Source organism: Pyrenophora tritici-repentis, chromosome 2, assembly GCF_003171515.1.
Source record: "Pyrenophora tritici-repentis strain M4 chromosome 2, whole genome shotgun sequence".
Lineage (NCBI taxonomy): Eukaryota > Fungi > Ascomycota > Dothideomycetes > Pleosporales > Pleosporaceae > Pyrenophora > Pyrenophora tritici-repentis.
In genome coordinates, this window is record NC_089391.1 from 686,317 (window position 1) to 711,663 (window position 25,347).

At 48.5% G+C, this 25,347-nt stretch overlaps 8 protein-coding genes across 8 annotated transcripts; 6 read left to right on the forward strand and 2 right to left on the reverse strand.

Annotated features, from left to right (window-relative positions):
• Positions 1-2,347: 2,347 nt before the first annotated feature.
• PtrM4_057330 (IlvA, Threonine dehydratase) lies at positions 2,348-3,281 on the reverse strand (the record flags this gene model as incomplete). Its single annotated transcript, XM_066105323.1, has 3 exons — positions 2,348-2,934; positions 2,980-3,111; positions 3,164-3,281. 3 exons carry the CDS (start codon positions 3,279-3,281, stop codon positions 2,348-2,350), a joined length of 837 nt encoding a protein of 278 aa, XP_065963950.1.
• Positions 3,282-5,525: 2,244 nt separating this feature from the next.
• PtrM4_057340 (uncharacterized protein) lies at positions 5,526-6,226 on the forward strand (the record flags this gene model as incomplete). Its single annotated transcript, XM_066105324.1, has 4 exons — positions 5,526-5,703; positions 5,763-5,907; positions 5,958-6,051; positions 6,119-6,226. 4 exons carry the CDS (start codon positions 5,526-5,528, stop codon positions 6,224-6,226), a joined length of 525 nt encoding a protein of 174 aa, XP_065963951.1.
• Positions 6,227-7,348: 1,122 nt separating this feature from the next.
• On the forward strand, positions 7,349-9,868 carry PtrM4_057350 (Dimer-Tnp-hAT domain containing protein; the record flags this gene model as incomplete). The annotated part of the gene is made up of 5 exons (XM_066105325.1): positions 7,349-7,603; positions 7,715-7,966; positions 7,997-8,055; positions 8,176-8,735; positions 9,120-9,868. 5 exons carry the CDS (start codon positions 7,349-7,351, stop codon positions 9,866-9,868), a joined length of 1,875 nt encoding a protein of 624 aa, XP_065963952.1.
• A 358-nt stretch (positions 9,869-10,226) lies between these two features.
• PtrM4_057360 (uncharacterized protein) lies at positions 10,227-11,038 on the forward strand (the record flags this gene model as incomplete). Its single annotated transcript, XM_066105326.1, has 2 exons — positions 10,227-10,272; positions 10,374-11,038. The coding sequence occupies 2 exons, from the start codon at positions 10,227-10,229 to the stop codon at positions 11,036-11,038; spliced, it is 711 nt and encodes a 236-aa protein (XP_065963953.1).
• Positions 11,039-11,288: 250 nt separating this feature from the next.
• PtrM4_057370 (Retrotrans-gag domain containing protein) lies at positions 11,289-12,503 on the forward strand (the record flags this gene model as incomplete). Its single annotated transcript, XM_066105327.1, has 1 exon — positions 11,289-12,503. One exon carries the CDS (start codon positions 11,289-11,291, stop codon positions 12,501-12,503), a length of 1,215 nt encoding a protein of 404 aa, XP_065963954.1.
• Positions 12,504-12,551: 48 nt separating this feature from the next.
• PtrM4_057380 (uncharacterized protein) lies at positions 12,552-13,642 on the forward strand (the record flags this gene model as incomplete). The annotated part of the gene is made up of 2 exons (XM_066105328.1): positions 12,552-12,614; positions 12,674-13,642. The coding sequence occupies 2 exons, from the start codon at positions 12,552-12,554 to the stop codon at positions 13,640-13,642; spliced, it is 1,032 nt and encodes a 343-aa protein (XP_065963955.1).
• A 155-nt stretch (positions 13,643-13,797) lies between these two features.
• On the forward strand, positions 13,798-16,187 carry PtrM4_057390 (uncharacterized protein; the record flags this gene model as incomplete). Its single annotated transcript, XM_066105329.1, has 2 exons — positions 13,798-14,431; positions 14,746-16,187. The coding sequence occupies 2 exons, from the start codon at positions 13,798-13,800 to the stop codon at positions 16,185-16,187; spliced, it is 2,076 nt and encodes a 691-aa protein (XP_065963956.1).
• Positions 16,188-19,557: 3,370 nt separating this feature from the next.
• PtrM4_057400 (Trypan-PARP domain containing protein) lies at positions 19,558-21,600 on the reverse strand (the record flags this gene model as incomplete). Its single annotated transcript, XM_066105330.1, has 1 exon — positions 19,558-21,600. One exon carries the CDS (start codon positions 21,598-21,600, stop codon positions 19,558-19,560), a length of 2,043 nt encoding a protein of 680 aa, XP_065963957.1.
• Between the last annotated feature and the right edge of the window lie 3,747 nt (positions 21,601-25,347).

The window sequence follows — 25,347 nt, forward strand, 5'->3', positions numbered from 1 at the left end:
GGTCTGTCTCTTCTTCCTTGCTGTCTGTGATCGCCTCAAGCAATCACTGATCAGTGTTGGTTGGCTTTGCACTAAGTGCGTAAAGGGAAATAACGATAACTAGGAATGCATTCTGTTCGGTGGTTCTAATTGATATCTACGAACATAGGTGCTACGAAGGTATACCTAAGCTCTTGCGCAAGGTGGGCCGAAGTCGGGCCGAAGTGTCCAGCAGCCGACGTCTCTACCGATACTCACGATCCGACAAATATACAAAAACACCAACAACACCTAACTCTGATTTGACTTCGATTTGACTCTGATTTGACTCTGATTTGACTCTGATTCGTGCTGACTCGGCCTGATTTGACTCTGATTCCGGGTGTTTGATTTGAATAATTCAGGAATCAAAATCTATGCTTCTCACTCCTCTTCAACTACGGATACCAGCCAAAATGCTGGAAACGAGCCACATGAGCTATTCTTAAAAAGCCATCAAAACTAGACTATTCTATCCCTAAGGCCTATAGAGTAATCACTCTACTAAGCTGCCTAGGGAAGATTCTAGAAAGGATCATTGCAAATAGGCTCAGTAGTCTAGCAGAAATCACCAACCTACTACATAACACCCAGATTGGAGGCAGACAGAAGAAATCTGCAATAGACGCTGCACTACTACTAGTAGACCTGTCAGATAATAGCACTGTTGAAGATGAGAGCGTACAGACGCCAGGTCAGACTAGTGCGACCCGGCATCTGTGAGAGCCAATCAGATCACAGTAAGGCTTGGCACCCCCTAGGTGTGCCCACAACCGTATTATTATTATTATTATTATATTTCCATTAGAGTCCTGTATCAGTCGGTGACTATGTAGGACTTTGGCTAAGCCGTTCTATGTATGTTGTTCAATATGGAGTTTCTATAGGTCTTGTACAATTTGGAGGATAGTTGCGTAGTCCAATTTCCGAGCTAGTCTTCCATTGGCGCGGGTGCTAAAGAGCAGTGTGGTGAACAGAAAGAGATGTAACAGCGAGCTCTTTGCGAAAAGAAATATTGTTTGTAGTTTTATACAGTGTCTGTCTGTTTTTTGTGTAGGCGTCTGTATATAGGGATCTACAAGAGAGATAATAGATCTATACATCTAGTGCCTGGTCGGTGTTTTGCTCGTGCGTGTGCTGGTGACAGCAGGTGCTGGAGCGGTTCGGTATATGGGGTCGGTATATCGAGTTGGTTTAGGGCGTTCGGGTATAGGTAGCATCTAGATATATAGGCCTATTACTTTGCAGCAATAGAGCTATATACCTAAGGAAGAGCCGTTGCTCTGTCGGTTTCGTAGAGGGTGCCTTCGATCGAACATCTAAAATCAGTTGGCGCACGGGCCACTTGCAGAGATTTCTCTCAACTAAGGCCAGGTCACAACTCTGTCAAAGTTGCAGTGGCCAGCGCGCCCGCCTCAACGCCTGCACGCAGAAACAGGCATTGGAAACTGATTCTAGGAAGGCATTTCAATGGATTTGAGATGAAAAAAGGGTATGTGAAGGTCGTCCGAAGATGATCTTGGGTTGGTTCTCGGGGATAGAGTGATGCGATGGACACGAGGGTGTATAGCACGATTGGTAGATCGATGTAATATACGGGGAGTTGAGAATCAAGTACTAATCCTTAGATTTCAAAGTTGAACACAATGAACCGTAAGGGCTCATTGCCTATTGTTATATACTAACGAATGTCCTATGTCCTATACGTCCTACGTTGTCCTACACTGTCCCATGCGTGGGACATCGTGGTACATCGTGGGATTCCTTGGGACACACGTGACATGTCCCATGGTGGCGTTCCGCCAAGCTTTGTGGGATGCGGGGCAGGCTTACGTCATTGGTCCTTGTACACCTTTGTACGCCTTTGTCTGAGAAGGGATTCCGACAAGGTCTCCATCCTTCTGCCCTTCATATCTTGCACTGTGTCCTCTCCTTAGGTTCGTAACAGGGTAATCCAGAACCTTTTTGTCATCTCGAAAAGTTGGTGTTCGATGTGCGCAGAGCTTAGGTATACCTTCGTAGCACCTATGTTCGTAGAGAATACCAATACCAGTCACCAGAAGAACCTCGTTGTTGTTATTCACCCGTACGATCGTACAAGGCCTACCAACACTAAGGATATTTAAATTAAATTATAAGAACATTTTGTTGAAGTCCCTCCGTGTGTGCCGGAAAAGCCGGTGGGCCGGAACTAGCCAATAAGAGCGCAAAACCAGCAATGATCCCCACGCGATGCTGTATCTCATTGGCTCATTCAGCCCACCAGGTTTTCCGGCAACTAGGGAAGGATCCTAAGTGATTATACATCTTTGCCCTAAACAAAGGCTAGTTAATGTTCTTTGCTGGCTCGAACACGTTCAGTAATAAAAGGAAGGCAATCAAATGTCATGTTAGCACCTCCTACGATAGCGATCAGACTACTGTCTTCGTGAAGACTTGGATTTCGGGCTGCCCATTTTTGAAGTCCCGCAAGTGGTAGGGCACCAGCAGGTTCCGCAAGTACCCGCGTGTCGTCGTATATATCTTTTATAGCCGCGCATGTCTCATCAACCGTTACTTCTTCAATCGAATCTACCACGTCTAAGCATATTCTGAAGGTTTCTTCTCCAACAATCTTAACAGCAGCACTACCGGAAAAGGTGTCAACCTGCTCAAGTATTACTCGCTTTCTCGCCCGTAATGACTGTGCCATTGCATTCGCATCCACCGATTCAACACCAATTATCTGAACATTTGGTGCCAAACGCTTGATGTATAGTCCTATCCCCGCGATCATTCCACCGCCTCCTACAGCGCAGAAGATAGCTTTCAACTTCTTTAAATCTGTCTGCCTTGAAATCTCCATACCTATCGTCCCATGTCCGGCAATTACATATGGGTCGTCGAAGGCAGATATGAATATGATATTATGCAGTTCTGCTAGACGGCGAGCTTCTTCTTCTGCTTCTTCGTAGTCGGCACCGTATAGCACAATCTTAGCTCCCATCTGTGATATTGGTTTTTTAATAATTTCGGGCGTCTTGAGAGGCATGACTATGATCGCAGGTATCTTTAGGCAGCGGGATGAGAAAGCAACACCGTAGGCATGATTCCCTATACAGAAGGTTAGCTGATTTATTCATACATTACAACTCCACTAACATACCAGTGCTACAGGTAATAACGCCTTTCCAACTATCCTTAGGGCGTAGATATGCCATCTTGTTGTACGCGCCTCGAAGTTTAAAGCTGAACGTAGGCAGCTGTTCCTCACGCTTAAGCATGATATGACACCCGGACTGTCTACTGATATTGGGGGCAGAGGTAAGAGGGGTTTGTTGAATGATGTTGTAGACACGTGTACTTAGAATGAGTCGGATATACTAGATAAAGGTTAGCTCTGCCCTATCCACACTATAACAAGAATCTATACTCGTACATCTGGATACCCGTCTGGCAGGCTAAACATATGTGGCATATGTGGCATATTTAGCAGTCTAGCAGTTGTACACTTTTACACTACCCACAAATACTTTTTAATAATAGCGAGAAGAGTTTGTCTAGCTAGTAGGCCTACATAAATCTAAATTGGATTTGTGGGATTTGTGGGATTTGTGGGATTTGTGGGATTTGTCGGATTTGTCGGATTTGTCGGATTTGTCGGATTTGTCGGATTTGTCGGATTTGTGGGATTTGTGGGATTTGTGGGATTTGTCGGATTTGTCGGATTTGTCGGATTTGTCGGATTTGTGGGATTTGTGGGATTTGTCGGATTTGTCGGATTTGTCGGATTTGTCGGATTTGTCGGATTTGTCGGATTTGTCGGATTTGTCGGATTTGTTGGGGGACATGACTTCTAGAATTCCCTGATGAAACATGGACATTAAACAATCTCGAAGACAGAATATGATTCAAGTAAAATTAGTGCTCTGTAATATACTCCCTCGTGTTCTTCATCTTTCCAAACTACCCGATAATCTAGTATTGAATTTGCTTGAGATAGAGGCTATCATTAGGTGTTCGTAGCATGTAACATTATGGCTCTAGTATAGACTAATTTGTCTATCCTAGGTGCTACCGGTACGCCTATCCGGCACTAGTAACTTAACCGAACTACGATTAGACAGCGCGCCTAGACACAGTTGAAATGACTCTCTACCGGCAGCCGAATAAACCGGCTTGTAGATGTATAGTAATTAGACTGTATTAGTGCATTTTAAGCTTTAGAAAGGCAGAGCAAAACTCCGATCAGATATATATACATACCAATCTATTAAATATTATTTTGTCTAGCTCTTTTATCAGTTACAAATTGTCAAGCGAGCCCCTGACACATATCAGTATAACTTTGAGTTTATTTAGCAAACTTCTGAATATCAATTTCAAGTTAAAAAAGAATGCTGGCAACTATCGAAAGGGATACTACATCGGCGGACAGTCAGATCCCCACAAACAGAGCACATGCTATAAACAGTTCTATAAGCAATAGCACCGAAGATGACAAAGCTTCAACAGGACTGATTTACCCTCCATCTGTTCTCCTCGAGGGCCATGACCCTCTTCAACCTTACAAAGTTGAAAAGTTTGATGAAGGCCTGAGATATGACACTCTTCAAATACATGGAGGTCACAGGCCTGATAAAGAGACCCATGCTCGAGCAGTACCTATATATAATAGTGTGGTAGGCTTGATCCTGTTTGCTTTCCCAAGAGCGTGATTAGAAAATGACTCTATTATTAGTCCTTCGTATTTACCGAGAGCGAGCACGCTAAGAGAATTTGTGCGATGGAAGAAGCCGGTTATACCTATAGTCGGATCTCAAATGTGCGAAATTAACGAAACTATATGAACATGACTATGCTAATAGCAGACATAGCCAACCGTCGGTGTCTTTGAGAAGCGTGCTGCTTCTTTGGAAGGTGGTACAGCCGCCGTCGCGACAGCATCTGGACAATCAGCAATTTTCAATACCATCATTTGCCTTGCAGGCGCTGGTGATAATATTGTTGCTTCTATAAATCTCTATGGAGGTACTTACAGTCTCTTCAATACTTTACTTCCCCGCCTTGGGATTACTGTGAAGTGGGCGAAAGAAGAGACGAGAGAGGAATTTGCAAAATATGTGGACGAGAAGTCAAAACTTCTTTACGTCGAGAGTATTGGAAACCCTCGATGCAGTGTTCCAGATCTGCAGGACTTGGCAAATTTGGCACACCAAAACCTGGTTCCGCTTGTGGTCAGTTATCTTTTGTCTTGATATTTAAGGACTAATGTACTAATATAATTGAAGGTGGACAACACTTTTGGAGCATGCGGGACTTGGTGTCGACCGATAGATTTTGGTGCGGACATTATATTGCATTCAGCAACTAAATGGATAGGAGGCCATGGCACCACAATAGGAGGCGTTGTAGTTGATTGCGGAATGTTTGATTGGGGCAAAGCTGGCGAAAAGTTTCCTCGTATGATTACGAAAAGGTCCACCGGCGTGTCACACTGGAAAGCATTTGGGAACATAAGCTTCGCCATGGCAATGCGAATAGATTCAATGGAGGTGGGATCAGTCCTAGCCCCGGCATCAGCACAGCAACTGCTGATTGGAATGGAAACACTGAGTTTACGATGCGAGAGACATAGCAGGAACTCGATGCAGATTGCTCACTTCTTGCAATCACACCCACGGATAGCTTGGGTGAATTATCCTGGTATGTCACATTCAAGTCATTGCTATCTACTATAGAGAAGCTGATTCAAGCACTCGCAGGTCTAGCAGACAATCTGTACCACAATAATGCCAAAAAGTACCTAAAAAATGGCTTTGGGAGTGTAATGGCTTTTGCGCCAAAGGGTGGGGATGTGGCTAGTAAGTTGTTGATGAATTACATTAATGTGATATCCCACCAAACTAAGTAAGTCAGTTTACGCGTTTACTTTGGGTTATATGCTAATTTCTCACTAGTGTTGGTGATGCGAAAACACTGGCAACCCATCCGTGGAGTTCGACACACGTAACCATGTCAGAGAAAGACAGACGCGAAGCTGGAATTACTCCTGTATGTTCTTTTCAAGTTCATTATCTAAATATTTGAAGTTTTAAGCTCTAATTATTTTCTTACATAGGCGTTTATTCGATTCTCGATCGGCATTGAGGACGTCCAAGATATCATCGATGACCTTGACCAAGCACTAGCTAAACTTCCTGATAACATCATCGAAGCTTATAACTAGAAGTTGAAAGCTAATGATGAAGCAGGGGTTAGTACCATTGGCGAGGTTGATGTTATAATCAATAGCCGTTCTGCAGGGCACGCAGTGGTGGGAAAGAGGATCATTCCTGGTGAGGTGACCCTACTCGGGCCCAGGGATGGCCCCCGAGCTCAACGATAAATATACGCTCAACAATAATACCACTATTCATAGGCCTCTAAGGCAAGAAACACAACTCTTTTTGCGCAGGAAAAATGCCATGATGTGCTAGTGTTGCACGCTAGCAGGGCTATCCCTACACTCTCTCATTCCTCACATATATATATAGCTTCCCTCGTTCATAGTTATACAATCAACTCAGTCCTTCATCTCTTCTTCTGTATCACATACGTGAGAGTTATGAGCCCGGATTTGCCTACTACAATCTTTTAACCACTGAAGTTCACTCAACTGCTATCTCTTTGGCAGAGGTGTCAACAATCAAGCCAATCAATCTCGAGGCATTAGCTTGGATTGATTGCTGTTTTAGATGAAGTGAGCTTGATGAGGCGTTTTTGGTGGCTTGATTGAGGCTTGATTGTTCAGCTTGGTGGCGTTAGGTGCCAAGGCGCTATATAAGGCTGCTCGTTTTGCGGGTAGAGCGATCTCACGATAGTATTTTAGTGTTGAGTTTACTCGTCGTCTTCCCAACCCGCCAGCCCATATAAAAGCTCCATCTCGCCGTCGGTTATCATTCCCACACCTGAGATCAATCAAGCTAGCTTGATAGCTTGATTGGAAGATTGATGCCAAGCCAATTCAATCAATCCAGCCAAACCTCATACAAAAACGCAATCAATCCAGCTGAGCTTTTCCGTGAGCTTGATTCAGATTGATAGCTTGATTGCCTTAAGTATATAGTAGATTTCGGTGATGAGGCAGCCCATGAGGCAGCTTGGATAGCTGTAAAAGCTCTATACTGAGCTTTTTTTGGTGTTTTAGTTACGCCGTGTAACATTGAGTAATATCCGATAGCTCCGTGTAACTAGCAGCCAGCGCGTCGTCTCATATAGTATACTCCATCTCCATCTCCATCACCTACAATACTATATACTTTTGGTGTTGCAGATCTATCGCCGTATACCTCACCTCATCGTCGCCCTCATGCCGCCTAAAAAACGCGTCTCTAATAGCGCTCCCTCGCCTAGAAAGCGCGCGCGCGGCACTGCGAGCCAGCCCGTCGCGATCGACTCGCAGTTATATCAATCTCAGCCATCTGCTCTATCTCCGCCGCCTCCATATACACATACTTTCGAGTCGCGATTACGCGAGTCGCAGCCCGAAGACGCTATCGTCGCGCCCGCCGAGGGCAGTGAGCAAGCTACGCTCGCTCCGTCTTCTGAAGCCGCCGACAACGCTGTAGATGAGGCTTTTGACGCCCATCTCGAAGACAATTATAATGGCATAGATTAGGGTCGCCTTAAGCTGTATACGAAGCCTATCACGACGCACTAACACAAGCGGAGTTAGATCTATTGCCACGGCTATCGCGTCGCTCTTCTCAAAGATCCAACCCGCGTATTCTTTATCTGCCACTGGTGTTTCAAGCACAAGCTCACGGATATTGGTATTAGGTTATACAATACAAGCGCAGCAGTCTCGTCAGCCGCGCGCCACCTTAGCGAGCAGAAACTAGGCCATAGGCTAGTAGCACTAGGCAAGACTCTAGTTGCTAGTGTTTACAACGCGCTCACCACTGCGAGAGTCCCTATCTCACAGGCAGTAGCTAATTAGATTAATGGGTTTAGCAAGCAGCGCTTTAGGTTTGCCGCAGTAGACTGGCTCGTCGCGAACAACCACCCCATCTCTGAGTTCGAAACACCAGCTTTTCGACGCCTAATTGCTATCGCCAACCCACTTGCAGAAGCAGCGCTCTAGAAGAACCACAAGAGCGTCTCCTAATACGTTATACGACTGTTTGACTGGCTCAGGCCCTGCGTCGTCTACGAGCTGTCACAATCGCTTAGCAAGATCTATATAAGCTTTGACAGATGGACGACGAAAGGCGGCAAGCGCGGGTTTCTCGGTATCGTCGCCTACTACGTCAACTCAGATGGCAAGCTCCGAGACCTGCCTATCGCGCTGCCTCAGCTCACAGGCGCTTACTCCGGCGATCGATTAGCTAAGGTTGTATTATCAATCTTAGAGCAGTTTAGCATAAGCGAGCGTACACTCGGTTACTTCGTCCTCGACAATGCCTCTAATAACGACACCGCTGTCGCTGCGATTGCCCACGAGCTTAACTTCAATCCTATACACCGACGCCTCCGCTGTGGCCCTCATACGATTAATCTGATTGGGCAGAGACTGCTCTGGGGCAGAGATGCAGACTTATACAACAACGAGGGAGTTGACGAGCTCACTAACGAGGCAGCGTTTATAAAGGAGTGGCGAAAGCACGGGCCTTTAGGCGTACTTCTCGATATTATCAACTATATCTACACACCGCAGCAGTACAATCTTTTTAAGAAGGCGCAGCGTACAGCTTACCGTGAGCTACCTCACGACGCAGACGACAAGCTCACGATACTATAGCCAATAAAGCCAGTAGTCACACGCTGGAACTCATACTTCGACTGTTTTGAGCGAGCTATAAAGCTCGCGCCGGCCATCAACGCGTACGCGAACACCCACATACAAAATACAGCAAAAGAGGATATCTACGCCGACTCACGGGGCAAAAATCGGCCTGCTGCTCCACAGTAGATGAGATTAGACGGCCTCACAGCTGCTAATTAGGCTATTATTACCGACTATATAGAGGTTCTTAGGCCACTCAAAGAGTGTACAAAGCGCTTTAAGGGACGTAGCGAGTATAGCTTTAGCGCGATCGCTGAGGTGATCCCAACGTTTGAGTTTCTACTCACTTAATTAGAAGCTCGCCTCCTCTACTACGATTGCGTAGTCCATAACGCTCACGACAAGGCACCCGAAGATCACCTTCCTATCAATCTACGCGCAGCGCTACTTAAGGCGAACGAGTACTACGCCAAACTTAACGACTCGCCAGCTTACTACGCTGCTACAATACTCTATCCTCGCTACAAACACTACTGCGATCAAGCGTGGGCTGAGAAGCCTGACTGGCTGGCGCTTAATAATCTTAATTTCCAGGCACTGTGGGCGGATTACAAGTCGCTGCCGTTACCGAGGCCTTGCTACACACGCGCACCGAAGAAACCGGGCAATATTGACGACGCGATTGACGGCATTATTGATCCCACACGCGGCAATACTAAGGAGGATGAGTATGAGCAGTGGAAGCGCGAGCCAATCGTTGGCAAGGGCACCGATCCTATACAATACTGGTTCGGGCTGCGCGATCAATATCCCAACCTTAGTAAGATGGCGCTTACTATACTCTCTATACCCGCTTCAAGCTGTGAGTGTGAGCGCGTCTTCAGTGAGCTCGGAGATCTACTAGAGCCTCGCCGACGCTGTATATCACCTGAGCTACTAGCAGCACTACACTCAGTACGACGATGGAGACGGGCAGGTTTTGGTGGCGGCGACAACGACGATATGGGCCAATCAAAGCTTACCGACGAGCAGATGGACGTTTTGTACGAGCTTAGCAAGTGGGTGGGCGAAGACGACGATCTAGATACATGGGACGACGGCTGAGACTCAACACCAAAAAATATATACAACTTTCCTATTTGGGAATCAAGCACCCAAGCTACCAATCAAGCTAACAACTTTCCGCCAAGCCAATTCAATCAATCCAGCCAAATCTCATACAAACAGCCAATCAATCAAGCCGGGGGCTGTCAGCTTGCTTGATTGATTGATCTCAGGTGTGGCTACAACCAAACCGGATCAATGCTTCTATATCCAAGATCCACCGCCAGCACTAGATCCCTCTTCATTTCCACACCATGAAGTCTCTCTCCCGGAGCAAGGTAGTGGTTATGTATTTGACGGACTAGAGGCTGAAGCGCAGTCTAGCTTTGACTTTGACGCGGACATTGACAACTGTCAGATGTGGGAGGACCAAGCATACATGAGGGAGAAGGTTGTTGTATTAAGTGAGTAACAGAGAGGGACTATATACGTGAGTAGCGAGCTGAGTAAGCACGCACTAGTGGGTCATGTGAGTACATCATTCACAGTGTACTTAGTGCACAAGGTGCCAGGTCTGACAACAACTATAACAGTCTTACCGAGGTTGCTAATGCTCGAGCAACACCTCAGCGTCGGGATACATCCCAAAACGCTCCACGTCACGACGAGATCAGTGCATCATTTGATGCCCGTAACATACTCGATGGACGTCGTCGCATCACTCGACCGCCCAACCGATACGCGGCAGTCTCTCGTTGCTTTGCTACGGCAATTACAGAGGCAACAACAACAGACTTACCGCCTGAGCCTGCCACACGCAAGGCAGCACGCCTTCATCCATACAGCAAGCAATGGATCGCTGCTGAAGATGAAGAGCTCGTATCACTCGACCAGAATGGCACATGGGAGACCACAACCACGATCCCTCCCGGCGTATACGCCCTGCCTACTAAGTGGGTATACAAATACAAAGTCAAGGACGATGGACAACTCGAGCGCTTCAAGGCTCGACTGGTTGTCTGTGGCAATAGGCAGGAGACCGACTTCTGGCGCGAAACCTACGCTGCAGTAGCTCGCGCAACTACACTGAAAGTCCTTCTCGCCCTTGTCGCAACCGAAGACTTAGAATGCGAGCAAGCAGACGTTGTTACCGCCTTTCTCAACGGTAAACTAGACAAAGACGAAGTAGTCTATGTCTGTAACGGGCTGAGCCCTAGGTCACATGACTAGGCCGCTGGCCTAGTCGCTTCCTTCCTTCTATCACTCCTTCCCCCAGCAGCCCGTGCACCGTGCGCCGCGCGCCAACCCAAACAAAGCGGGATGGCCGCCCACTTCCTCTTCTTCTCTTCATCTCGACTGTAAATAGCATCTGGATTAGGTAGCTGGAATACAGTACCTATAGACCGTTCACATACAGTCGAGATCTCGAAGCAACCGAAGATACCGAAGACAACGAAGTGACGTCATGTCAGACACCGCCATGCCAGACTCTGCAGAGGGCTCCCACATGCCGGCAAACGATGCGAACCAGCTGCTAAGGCAGCTGCTGCAGAAGATCGAAGAAATAAGCGACAGAGAGAAGGACACAAGTGCTAGGATGAGGATGCTGGAGACGTCTTCCCGACTGCCTGACTACAGGGCAGACGCCACAAAGACGCCAAAGCCGACGACGCCAACCGCCAAGGCGAGCGACTCACCTATCTACACCGCCCCAAAGCCACGTCCAAGCTTACCTCACCCACCTACGTTCGGCGGCAACAAATCTCAATGGCGAGGATGGAAGCTAGAGATGGAAGGCAAGATTGAAGAAGATGCCCTAGCTATTGGAAGCCTTAGGGCTCAGCTACGCTACATCTTCATGCACCTTGAAGGAGCAGCAAAGACGAACGTTACAACGTTCTACGAGACGCAGCTTAGACAAGACTTGCCAAACCCTTGTCAACTCCTTGAGCGCCTTGAACTCCTCTATGGAGAACGCAACCGCAAGCAGAAAGCAATCCAGAACCTGCCCTCTATACGCCAACGAGAAGACGAGACCTTCATATCCTTCTACCCTCGCTTTGAGAAAGAGATTGCCAACGCCAACGCAGAAGGATGGGACGATGACGCGAAGATATCCTACCTCCGCAACGCACTCAGCAACAAAATGAGAGACCGCCTCGTAGGCCTTTCTGGAAGCGACACCGACACGTACGCTGGGTTTGTTCAAAGATGCGTAGACGTAAGTAACGACATGGAACTCTATGGTCAGTGGACAAAGAAGAAAGTTGCAGGCAGCGGCTACACAGCTGGATACACCCTCCCCCCAGCTCCAATGACAACAGTTGACGCCAATGTTGCTGGCTACAGCAATCACCAGGACATGATGGAATGGGAACCTACGCAGCCCGCAACCACTCAAGTGAACGCTGTCGGTCTCCGTGGCAAGGCCAACATAAATGGGTTCCCTTCTAAGCGCCCTGAGGACCAAGAGCTTCTTGGGAAACGGGCAAAGTGGGTGAACCAAGAAGAAATCGATGCTCGACGCCAGGATCGACGTTGCCTCCGATGCGGCCGCAACAACTGCCGAATAGCTACTTGCCCGCTGGCAGCCGCACTTCGACCAACTTATGTTGGCGTCAAGACCGCAAAGAGTACCGTAGTCACCAAAGCAGCTGTAGAGGAGGATTCAGAAGACCCTCAAGCAGAGCAATAGGACCACGTGGCAGCTCAGAGAGAATGGAAAGAGACTGGAAAGCAAAAGATGGATAGCGATCCCTTTGTAGTGGACGTTAGACTCAATGGAACCGACTTTGTCACTGGACTTGTGGACTCAGGATGCCTTTGCTATTCCGCCATTAATGAACAACTCTTTCGATCTCTGAGACTGCCATCAATCAAGATAGCCCGCGCCAGCTAGAGGAAGCAGCCGGGAAGAACGCAGAGCCAAGTACTGTCCTAGATACAGTCACTTACGCCTCGATAGACATAGACGGCCACCAACAGAAACGTGTCTTCTTCTACGTCGTACCTAGCCTGACGTACGACGTAATTTTGGGAAAGCCTTGGCTAGAGGATGCCGACGTCACGATTTCCGCCAAACAAGGCTGCCTAGATATTGGTGCATCAAATATCCGCGTATGGAACCACAAGAAGACGGCATACAAGCCACCACAGCTCAAGGCTACTCTGGTAATAGCTTCTGCATTTATGGCAGAGGTGAGGAGAAGCCGGCGGAAGAACAAAGAAAACAGTATAGCCCTCGACACTGGTGTGTTTGCGGTTTCTATTGCAGACATCGAGAAGGCCTTAAAGCCGCGCCAGCGATCAGACCCTAAGACGAAGCTCCCACCCCAGTACCACCAATGGTTGAAGGCCTTTGATCAACTCCTAGCTGAGAAGCTGCCTCCGCACCGTAAAGGCGTCGATCTCCACATTGAGATTGAGAAGGACCAGGATGGAAACGAGAAGACTATTCCATGGGGACCACTCTACGGCATGGGCCGAGAAGAGCTACTAGTGCTTAGGAAAACCCTCACTGAGCTGCTAGACAAGGATTTTATCCGTGCAAGCGGCTCCCCTGCAGCTGCGCCAGTGTTGATGATTAAAAAGCCAGGAGGAGGCATCCGATTCTGTGTTGACTATCGAGGCCTAAACAACATTACTAGGAAGGACCGTTATCCACTACCTTTGTTTACAGAGACACTAAGAAATGTAGCAAAAGCTAAATGGTTTACAAAACTCGACGTTATCGCAGCCTTTCACAAGATCCGCGTGGCCAAAGGAGAAGAATGGAAGACAGCTTTCCGAACTAGATACGGTCTATTCGAATGGCGGGTGGCCCCTTTGGCCTGACAGGAGCACCGGCTGCATTTCAACGATACATCAATGGTGTTCTGCAGGACTACCTTGACGACTTTGTTTCAGCCTACGTCGACGACATCTTAATCTATTCCTCAGGAACGCTCCAAGATCATAGGCAGAAGGTTGGGAAGGTTCTTCAGCGCTTGATGGATGCTGGACTCCAGATCGATATCGACAAGTGCGAGTTTGAGACTAAACGCGTCAAATACCTTGGGTACATTGTCGAAGCAGAAGTTGGCATCCAGGTTGATCCTGAAAAGGTAGTCGCAATTCGCGAGTGGGCTACACCAACGACAGTTAAGGCCGTTCGAGCCTTTATTGGATTTGCCAACTTCTATCGAGTCTTTATCCCGGAATTCTCAGACCTCGCCCAACCCTTAATTAACCTAACGAAGAAGGAGGCTGTCTTTCATTGGGATGCAGCCTGCGATCAAGCGTTCGAAAGCATTAGAGAACTTCTTGTCACTGCACCAATACTAGGCCACTTCGACCCAGAGAGAGAAACTTTGGTAGAGGCCGACTCTTCAGGATATGCAACTGGCGGCCTACTGCTGCAGAAAGACAAGGATAATAACTGGCAGCCCGTTGCTTACTACTCGAAGAAGCACTCAGCGACAGAGGCTAACTACCCAATACACGACAAAGAGCTTCTTGCTATTGTTCGTTGCTTAGAAGCCTGGGCCCCTGAGCTACACATGGTTAAGAAGTTCACAGTTCTGACAGATCATAAGAACCTTCAATACTTCTACCGTGAACGTCAGCTATCTGAAAGACAGGTCCGTTGGTCAGAACTTATTTCACGATTTAACTTCGCGCTGGAATGGAAGCCGGGGAAGACTATGGGGAAACCTGACGCGTTGTCACGACGAGAACAAGACCTTCCAACCGGCTACGATGATGAACGACTACGGTCCCGATTTATCCGACTCTTCCAGAGCAAGCACCTGAGAAGTATCCAAATACAGCCCCTGTCCGCAACAACTGAGATTGATTTCACAAAAATATACGCCTATTCGAAGACCAGAACATGCAAAACCTGTGGCATAAAGGCAGGCAGGAGGACACACTCTATCAGGAGCTTACTACGCTGGTAGCTGACAAGGAGCGGAACCTCCCGACTATCCTACAGAAAGAGAAGGCAGTGAGCATAGCGGAATGCACTCTAGATGAAAGAGGCTTGTTGCGATTCCGAGACAGGATATGGATCCCTGATTGCGAACCCCTACGCACGCAGATTATTCAGAACATACATGATTCACACATCACTGGCCACCCTGGGCGAGACCTTACCTATACAATTCTATCGAGACAGTTCTTCTGGTCAGGTGCAGCGAGCGACGTGCGACGGTTCGTTCGCAATTGCGAAATTTGCGGAAGAAACACGATATGGAGAGATACAAAGAGAGGCCTCCTAAAACCGCTACCTATCCCAGAACGCATCTGGGGAGAGATATCGATCGACTTCATTACTGACCTACCACCGTCTGGACGTGACAACGCCACTAACTGCATGGTAGTTACTGATCGGCTGACGAAGGGAGTAGAACTGGAAGGCTTGCACGACATCTCGGCAGAAGCAGTAGCACAACGACTTTTTGAGCGCCATTATCCAATTCATGGTATCCCAACAGCAATTACGAGCGATAGAGGTCCGCAATTCGTTTGCGATCTTTGGAGGCATTTCTGCAAGCTCCTAGATATTGAGCAACGTCTATCAACAGCCTATCACCCACAAACCGATGGCGCTACAGAGCGAATGAACCAGGAGATTGAGAAGATGATTCGCATCTGGGCCACATACACGCAAGAGAACTGGCTCGCGCTTCTACCTATTGTTATAGGGGCAATTAACAACCGTGAAGCCTCCTCTACTGGACTAAGCCCCTTTTTTTTTATGCACGGATATCACAACGAGCCGATCCAGCTGGTAGAGGAACGAACTATTCAGAACCGGCCAAAGAAGGACGGCGAAGTACTGGCAGAGAGCTTTCTTCAAAGACTACAAGATGCAACAGAGTGGGCGCAAGCTGCAATAGCTATGACGCAAGAGAAACAGCAATACCAGGCTAATAAGGCGAGAACCGCGGCTCCTCGGTACAAAGAGGGAGACTGGGTGTTTTTAAACCTCAGAAATGTAAAGACAACACGACCATCTAAGAAATTAGACTGGCTACACGGAAAGTACCAAGTTATGCGTCAAGTCAATTCCCACTCCTACCAGCTCAACGTTCCTGGAAAGATCCACCCTGTCTTCCACGTAGACCTACTTCGATATGCGCCAAACGACCCACTTCCATCTCAGAAGGTTGGAGATACCCAGCCAGGCCCTATACTGGTAGATGGAGAAGAGGTCTGGTTAGTTGAACGAGTTTTGGATGAAAGAACAATAAAGCAAGGAAGGAAAGGATCGAAAGAGGCATACGTGAAATGGGTGGACTACACAGAACCGACATGGGAACCTGTGAGTAACGTACTCAAAACTGACGCTTGGAAGAAATGGATCAAACTACGCGCCAAGAAGAAAGGAGGGGGGTAATGTAACGGGCTGAGCCCTAGGTCACATGACTAGGCCGCTGGCCTAGTCGCTTCCTTCCTTCTATCACTCCTTCCCCCAGCAGCCCGTGCACCGTGCGCCGCGCGCCAACCCAAACAAAGCGGGATGGCCGCCCACTTCCTCTTCTTCTCTTCATCTCGACTGTAAATAGCATCTGGATTAGGTAGCTGGAATACAGTACCTACAGACCGTTCACATAGGGACGAAGCCTTTGTTGGTTTGTTGAACCCTAACAGTGCAGACTCTTCTTCCTTCCGGTTCGCAATTATGAAACTCATTTTATATGTATTGTTTATAGAGATTAGGACTCTATTCTTTCCATGCTTTCAATACAACCATGGCCTTACTTCCAGCTCATTCATCGACGCAGAACGACCCCTCTCTATTTGCTCAATACTAAACTCACAGTTCGCCAGTGTAGCCATATAGACATCGTAGTTTTTACCGGTGAAACCAAGTTTGAGGATGTCGATTCCGAATACGACAAGCAGAAGCCAATAATTAGAGATGTGAACCTGAAGACCAAAGGTGAGCAAACCATTGCTTTCTTTAACGGGATGAGTGGTGGCAAGTCAATAATGCTACAGCTGCTTCTCTGATTTTTTGAAGTTACCGGAGGCTCCATCATGATCCAGTCTCTGCGATGCTCTCGGTCGTGTACCCCAAGACCCCGCCCTATTCCTGCGCCAATGAAAATCTCAAGCGCAGATGATCGATGCGGCGTATCATTGGCGCAACGCTTTGACGTCCCATGCGAAAGCCCCTTATATAGCATACAGACCCGTCACTGCTCTGTATCTCTTCACCGATGAGCGATTCTTGGACACACAAGGCTGGCCCAATTATCAGTACTACAACGCCAAGCCATGCGACTCTGTTACAGCACGAAGTGGAGAAACAATGGTCTCAGCGAACAATTCAAATTGGAATTGGCGAGCCGCACCGTATCGACTTACTCGACGGAGAGGGAGCAGCTTTTCCTGTCTCAATCGTGTATTGAACTTCGCACATAGGTCCATGGTACACAGGAGAAGTGCCCTACCACTTACACCATAATTTACAGTCTCGCAGGCTGATTATAGTAATGATGCTACATCGATACTCTCATCGACAACCTAGTTGGCGGCCGTATCCGCCAGGAATGATTGCAGCCTCCCAGGATGCAGGGGCACTGTCATGATCTCTGGTGGGGGCCAAAAGAGGCGGCTACGACTTCTCCCATCAACAGCGTAAGGCATATCGCGCCCTAGTCAGGCACTAAAAAATTGAGCAAAGCGCCCATCACTTAGTGTGGGTCGCAGTTGGTCGAGCCACCGCTGGCTGTGAGAGGTTGAGTGAAGCTATTCTGCTTGTCTTGTCCAACGTCGTGTCTCTGTGGTCTACTTCCAGGCAAGCGCCAGATCTTGTACAATCAGTGACTGTTTAGATAAAATCATGTCATCCAGTGGTTAGACGAGATGGTGTCCATCATTTCATGCGTCTTCCAATGCTTTAGTCTTGGGTTTAAAGTCCTCTAGACGAACCGTTGAGTCCATTACGCAAATATCCACTGCAATTCCCACAGACCTAGTGTGGTCTGATACCAGCTACAGAGTCCCGCGAAATCAAGGCTGCATCTCTAAACGCCATTCCTATTGTGCTTTCGCGCCGGCCAATTCTAGAGTGCGCGTTGCAAGTATGCGCATGAGCGCTGGCTTGGCTGTGCCCCTTTAGCCCACTCCACCAGATCTGAGTGACTCCGAGACCGTTGGGGGTCAAAAGAGCGGTATGTGGTGCGAGGAAGGGCTTCCGGGCTCCCATCATACGACGCTGAAGGACCGCGACGTGCATAGTGGCGAGATTGCTGGGAGTTATGATTGCAATCGAGTATTGGTTCGTATCGACGGTGGCGTGTGATGAGAATAGTAGCGCACACCGCCTCGGGCTACATTGCGCCCAACACATCTTGCAGTGTGACTTGCCCCTTGTTCTTGACGAGCCTCCTGCAGGACGGGCTCATATTAGGGTCATTCCGGCCCAAAATCACATTGGCCGCCAAGTCTTGCGAAGCAACTTATGCAAGTAAATGAAAGCCAAAGTTCTCCGCTTGCTGTGCCGCACATCGGCATGGCGGCGTAGGGAGGAGGGGTGCGTTAGCGAGCGTGGTAACATCGCCCATGGCGGGATTGTTTTCTGGTCAGCCTTGGTGCACTTGGAGAATTACACAACAGACGTGATCACAATTTTCTGTGGAATAGCGATCTCTGCATTAATGCACAGTGCTCTTCTCTTGCTGCTCGTAACTCTAAGATCGATTGTTCGTCACGCATGCTGTCGAGACGCGGTGAGAGCCTTCACTAGTATTCACGGTGAATCAGGCTTCCCGTGCTCTGATTGGCCAGGCACTGATTAGTCAGCTGCTCCGTGCGCGCACCATAGATATTCTCCCTCCTCCCGTAGCTCCAATACAACAAGTTCACACACGTTTTCTCCACCCCTATCAGAATGTCCACAACTTAAGTCCAATTAAGCTCAACAGGAAGGAGTACACCACCGCACATAGAGCACTCTTCACATTAAACATCATCGACATCTCTAACCTCATCGACTATGTAGGGGGTTTAAACCTTCTTTCAGCAACGGCACACCTGCTGAGGAGTAGCATGTCATCCACGCTTTACACAGAGTCACTGGTGAACACAGTTGTCAACAAGCAAGTCAAGTCTCAATCAAGTCTCTATCGATAAGGGATCAGACCATCCTATGGGACGTGTCCTCGTGCACGGATATCCCTATAGTCTGTTTGCCACTATCGATAACAATCAAGTCGGCTTGACTTGCTTGTTGATGTAACGGTGTGAGGAGAGGAGGAGGACTGCGTTGCATTGTGTAGCTATGGAGGAACTGCAGCTATATAGGTGTGTGCGATGAGAAAGTGTGGTAGCGATGGCCGTACCCAACTCTCACCCAAGTCGGTCTTGGCAAGTCCCAAACCGTTACACTCCCCCCCAGCTGCCGTGATCAACAAAGCTGACTAGTGCCAGTGCCATAGCTCGGTTGGTTCTGGTGTGTTTACATGAGTAGTAAGAAGCTGGCGAACATTTTCAAGCCCTAGCTGTCTCACAAACTCGGCGTGTTTCTGCCTTACGAGGGACTTTGTGAGTCCATCTGCAGGCATCTCTGCTGTAGGGCACCACTCTACACAGAGCCTTCCTTCCTGTACCTCTTGTCTTACCCACATTTGATGGGTGTCTACATGTCTTAGCTTCGTGTGAAGCCGTTCGTCTTCTTTCTTAACGATCCCGACCGTCTGCTCGTTGTCGCAGTAGATCGTTGGTTGAATCTCCGGGTCGAACTTGATATGCTGGAAGACCTAGGTCCACCATTCCATCTCTCCTCCGGTTGCTGATAGAGCTATCAGCTCAGCCTCAGTTGTTGACTTCGTAACGGATCTCTGGCTATCAACTACTGAGGCTAACGTTGTTTTAAAGCAGCCCTTCTTTCGACGGCTCTTGAACTCTTTCGCTGCTGCTGCTTTGAATTCCTGTCCAAAAGGGTGCTTCTCTAGGTCTTTCCATCTCTTTGGCGGAGGCGGAAGCTCATCCCTGTGTAGCCGTGATTTCTGTGGCTCTGTTTGCTGGAGTGCTTTGGCGAACGCAACAAAGTACGTGCCGAGCGTCTTCCTCTGTCTTTTTCCCGTCAGAACGTTAGACTCACTAACCTGACCGCTAGTCTCCTCACGTCTTGGAGCGTTGTTCGTTCGTCGATCTGGTGCCTCTGCTTCGACTGGCATCTGCTCCCAGCCTCGCGGCATCTCGACTGTTTCCAGCTCGTCTCTCTCGACTGCTTCCGGCTCGTCTCTCTCAACTGCTTCCGGTTCGTCTCTCTCGACTGCTTCCGGTTCGTCTTTCTCGACTGCTTCCGGTTCGGGCTCGGGCTCGGGCTCAGGCCGAGTCGTCGGTCCTAGAGTGCTCTCAGGTGTTGACAACGCGTGAGACGTATCTTTGGCTTGCTCTGTTCGAGCGGCTTGCTCGGGCCAGCTTAGGCCACTCCAGTCTTCCTGCGCTGACTGCAGGAGCAATTCGATCTCCTGGTCGGTTTCCTCTACTGGTTCTGGAACGTCTAGTGTCGTCACCACCTCTCTCAGAATCTGTCGATCTGGGTAAACAGGCTCAGTCCCATCACTAGACATAAAGGCGACGTCTCTCGTCCTAAGGACTCGTCCTAATGCTGGCATCCATCTCGTGAGCAGCGGTGGAGCTGACAGTCCTGTAGCTGCTGCAGTCTGCAGCACCGCATTAACGTGTGGCTTATTGCGCGCTGGCTGTCCATCGTCTATACTAATCATGGACGAGCTCTGGACCTCAGCCTGCGGCTTTGTCTTCTTCTTAAGCCCCCGCTCTGTTGCTCTTAGTGCATTGGCCATCGAATTCGACGTAGGACTGTCTCTAAGCTCTGTGAACTTATCCTGAATTGCCTTGTCTGGCTTCCAGCCCTTTGTCCGAACTGACTGGTTAACGTACGGGCAGTTATCGAACTTGTGGTTTTCCCCATCAAGACACCTTGGTATCCATGGTCCTGAGCGTGTACGAGCTCCTTGGCTGTTGCCACTACTTGCTACCTCGAGTGTAGCAAAGGTTCCAAGTCCTGACGCGATTGGCCGTGTACGTCGGTAGTACGATCTGAACTCCGCGATCAAATCCGCGATCAGCGGAAATTCTTCATCTTTCTGTTCCTTCTTAATAAGGTCCTGTAGCTGAGTAGCTGCCCAGCTATCGTCCAGGCCTCTAATCGACAGGATAAACTCTTCCTGCGCTCTGTTGCCAGTCGTCTCTGGCATCTTGGCCTCCGTGAGGAGTCGGGTGATCGTCACCCACTCGTCAAACCATGTATCTAAGTTTGCGGTCTTTGGTCTCGTGCAGACTGCTGTGTACCGAGCTCTAAGTTGGTGGTTCCTCTCTCCAATCGATGGACAGAGGTGCTTCTTTAGCGTTCTCAGCTGGCTATAGGCGTCTGCGCAATCGAGGATTAGGTCTAGGTGTTTGACGTCAATTGTCTGCACGATCTCTAGGCTTAGGTTTCGGAGAGCCTTCTCCTTCGTGAGCCACCTGGCCTCGTCGCGATCGAATCGTCTAGCCCATGAGTTGTACGTAGCGAGCTCTGTCGCTGTCAAGTCTGGGATATCGATCTGCTCGTCTGTAAGAGGATTTCGAAATCTCCTTACTTCGAGCTCTTTAGGTCTCTCGTCTTCTAGCATCTTCAGCCTCTCTGGCGAAAGATCTGGGTTAACGTACTCCCACAGACCATTCCGGTCTGCGGATATCTTCCTCGTGAACAGCCATTTCGACCAATCGTCTGGCTTTCGGAGGGTAACTGACGCTCTCGTCACCTGCATTTCGTGCTCTTGAGTTGCCATAACTACCTAGCTAAATATGCTCCTAGTGTTGAGTGTCGTCGTATCGACAGCTTGTCTGTTAGCTGTATATCGGGTGAACGCAGCGATTTAATTAAAGGCTTCCGGGCTCATAACTGTAACGGTGTGAGGAGAGGAGGAGGACTGCGTTGCATTGTGTAGCTATGGAGGAACTGCAGCTATATAGGTGTGTGCGATGAGAAAGTGTGGTAGCGATGGCCGTACCCAACTCTCACCCAAGTCGGTCTTGGCAAGTCCCAAACCGTTACAGTTGACAACTGTGCTGGTGAAGCGGGAAAATGACCATCGAGCATATATTGATACTCTACTTTGTGGAGATTTTTCTACCATGTCATTGCTGCTTGACCTCTTTCCCCTCAAGTATCAGACTAATGCATATAGCTCAGACTTGTCAACAATCAATCGATCGACATGATTGATTCCTATATAGGTTAAAGAATTACTTCATTAGGCAGCCTTTAACCTAGATAGGAATCAATCATGCCGATCTGATTGATTGTTGACAGGTCTGATATAGCCCATCTACAGTCGACAACGTCATGTTCGACATGGCTCTTCGACTGCTGGTAGTGGGGGCTCTGGGCAGATGCACGTTGAGTTAACGTGGAAGCGGTCTGATTTGCTTTCAAATGCGAACCGGGGGGCTATAGAACGAAGGTTACGATTCGATGAACCCGACTTGTGTAACGGGCTGAGCCCTAGGTCACATGACTAGGCCAGCGGCCTAGTCGCTTCCTTCCTTCTATCACTCCTTCCCCTAGCAGACCGTGGGCCGTGTACCAACCCAAACAAAGCGGGATGGCCGCCCACTTTCCTTTTCTTCTCTTCATCTTGACTGTAAATAGCATCTGGATTAGGTAGCTGGAATACAGTACCTAAAACACTTACTCTTGTACCGGAAATCCCTGTGTGCCGGAACCGGCCAACCAGCTTGCAAATTTTGGACAGAAGTCTGTGATTTAAGCGAGCTGATTGGCCGGTTCCGGCACACATGGATTTTCGCCACGATAGGATGGACGTTACAGACCGTTCACAACTTGGCCTACATCCTCCACCGGGTCTACCGAAATATGTTCCAGCATAAAGACCTACTCTCGCTTTTCAACGATCTCGATGTGCTTAAGATAAAAAGAAGCTCTAGGGTGCACTACCATCGTGGGAGCTTTGCCGTTTTTCTTCGGCTAGTCAAAAGTCGAGTTGCTGTTAATTGGTGTGATGGTTATGAGGAGAAGCGGATCACGTGTTTCACGTGTGTCACGTGATGGTGATACGTCATGTAAAATAGACCCTGCTGCTGCCTTTGTAGCAAGGCCAGCAGACAACAACGAAAACAGACACAGACAGATAGCGAATACTCTGATTACTGCCTCGCGCGGTTACACTTTAAATGACTGCATTCACTGCAATAATTGGCCTGATGTGATGAATCGCATTCTTGAGCTGATGGAAAACGACTTCACAATCACGATGGGGAGGAACTACATTCAAGAGCTATATCTCTACCTCCATACTCTACGTCTTTACTCTGCGCCGGTGTTTACACGTACAATCTATATGAAGAATCCTGCTGTAGGTGGACTCAGCGGATGGAGGGAGTTTGCTGAAACAGTTTGCATAACCTTACAAGTGCTACGAAACATGTTGAGCGCTCTGACTGGTCCCATATTAATTGAAATTGGTACTCCTATCGGCCATTGCATCGCGCAGTCATCTTCGAGATCGACAGCTGGTCGCTAGCAAAACATTTTCTCTAGTATCCAAATTACGTTTAGTACGATCACGACTGTTGGCAAGGTTCATAGCAATAACTTTGAAATTCAGGTCGTCGAAGACGACTTAAGGTGGCAGGGTGAATCCCCGCTTGTAGTATCGTTCAAGACTCCATCTTGGTTCTTCCTACTTAAGCTGCAAACCGTTATCATAGCTTTTGGACTACAAAGCACACCTTATACCTGTACTAAGTTAGTGCAATTATTTAGAGTTGAGATGAATATATTCAAAACGACATTGGGAAACGAGGATTATGTTTACGTTTCAAGGCATCCACCTAATGTGACTAGAACGGCACTCGCTCACCGTTCGAGTGGCGATAAACATAAATCGACCGAATCGGTGGCTCATGAGTTCAAAACTGCCTTCTCTGCGAGCGTCGTGCAGGTAGAGCGCAGAATTACTACTCCTTCTAGTTGCATGGATTTCGTCTCCGAGAAGCTAAAACATTCTCTAAAAAGCTGGTGCGCCATAAAGACGAAGCAAACAGCGCCGTGTGATCTTGTGAATCACAAGTTGTGATTACCTTCACCGGTGAAAACACTCAGATCTTGTTGCTATTTCCAATTCCAGCCTGTGGCAACACAAGTAAAATCCGCATTGCAAGAAAGTCAGCTTATATAGAGATAGAGGCACCTTTAGATTCGAACCTGAAGACGGCTACACCAGCTACAACTCTACCTTGCCTTTTCTAAGGTAGTTCTAGTGCCGTCGCTTCTTCTAGTCTCTAGCTTCTGCACTGTCTTTAAGTTCTTCGCGACGCTATCTAGTTCTTCGATGAGATTATAGAGTTGAGCTTCGCGGAGCACAAGGCGTTTTGGGTGGACAGAACGGTTAAGGCTAAAATTTCGGAGTTGGGGATAGATTTGGAGGTTTAGGTTGGAGCCCGGGTTTCGCCGTTGTCTAGCTTTCCTCAGACGCTCTAGCGACCTAACCCCTTCTGCCTCTATGATTAGCTAAGGAGATCCTAAGAGTTTTAGTGAATGCGCTAGCCGTTTACGGCAGCGCTGCGTCGTCAGGACGTCTGATTAATGAGATAAATCCGAGTCCGCGGAGGCAACTGCTTACGCTCCGCGAGGCGTGCGTTGCGCACGAGCCCCCTCGCAAAGCTTGACTCGCTGGTGCCTCGCCTGCCAGAGACACGAACCATAAGTATGTAAGCATGCTGTCGCCCATATCCCTGAGCCCTGACGTCCGGATCTTGCAGAAGCGCATCCGTCACTCGCGCGGCTAAGTACTGGCGACCTCCGTGCTTGACGAATTATCGCAACGTGCACGACTCGTCTAGAACGATGCCGCGGCACTTGATTTGCCCAAGGTAGGAACGTCATCGTTCCTAGGCCAATCGTAAGTCTGCCTCAGAGTTGCCGAGCACAGCTCAGCTTCCAGGAAATCACTGCATGGCTGATCACTGCGCATTTGGGCGCAAGTATGCTTCAGGAAGAGTCCGTGAGAGAGATGGATTGTGGCGCCCTGGTTTGATTGATATCTAGGCAAAATTACGGCACAGTTCGTGGCAAAGCTCCTATTCATGACAGGGCGACTGTGACAAAGGGTTCTAGGCTATCATCTCAGGAGGCAACCCGATCTCTGCCCCATACCTGACTGCATCTTCCTACGCTGTGGTTGTTGTGAGCACCGCCTTCAATGAGAAAGACGCCAGCGATCTGATATGGTCATGTTTTGCGTCTGTCATCTCGTGTATACCGCACTGTCCCTTCGGTGCAGCGATCCTCCACGACATGCTTACCAGACTTGTCAACAATCAAGCCGATCGGCAGCTTGATTCCTAACTAGGTGTGGCACGAGCCTATCGTAGGGACTTGCACGCCTGATTAGGAATCAAGCCTGCAGATCGACTTGATTGTTGACAAGTCTGATGCTTACCGAGGATAGCAATGCATAACCATGCGTAAGACGAAGCGCACAATCGGGAGCCCACTTCATGTGTCGCGCCGC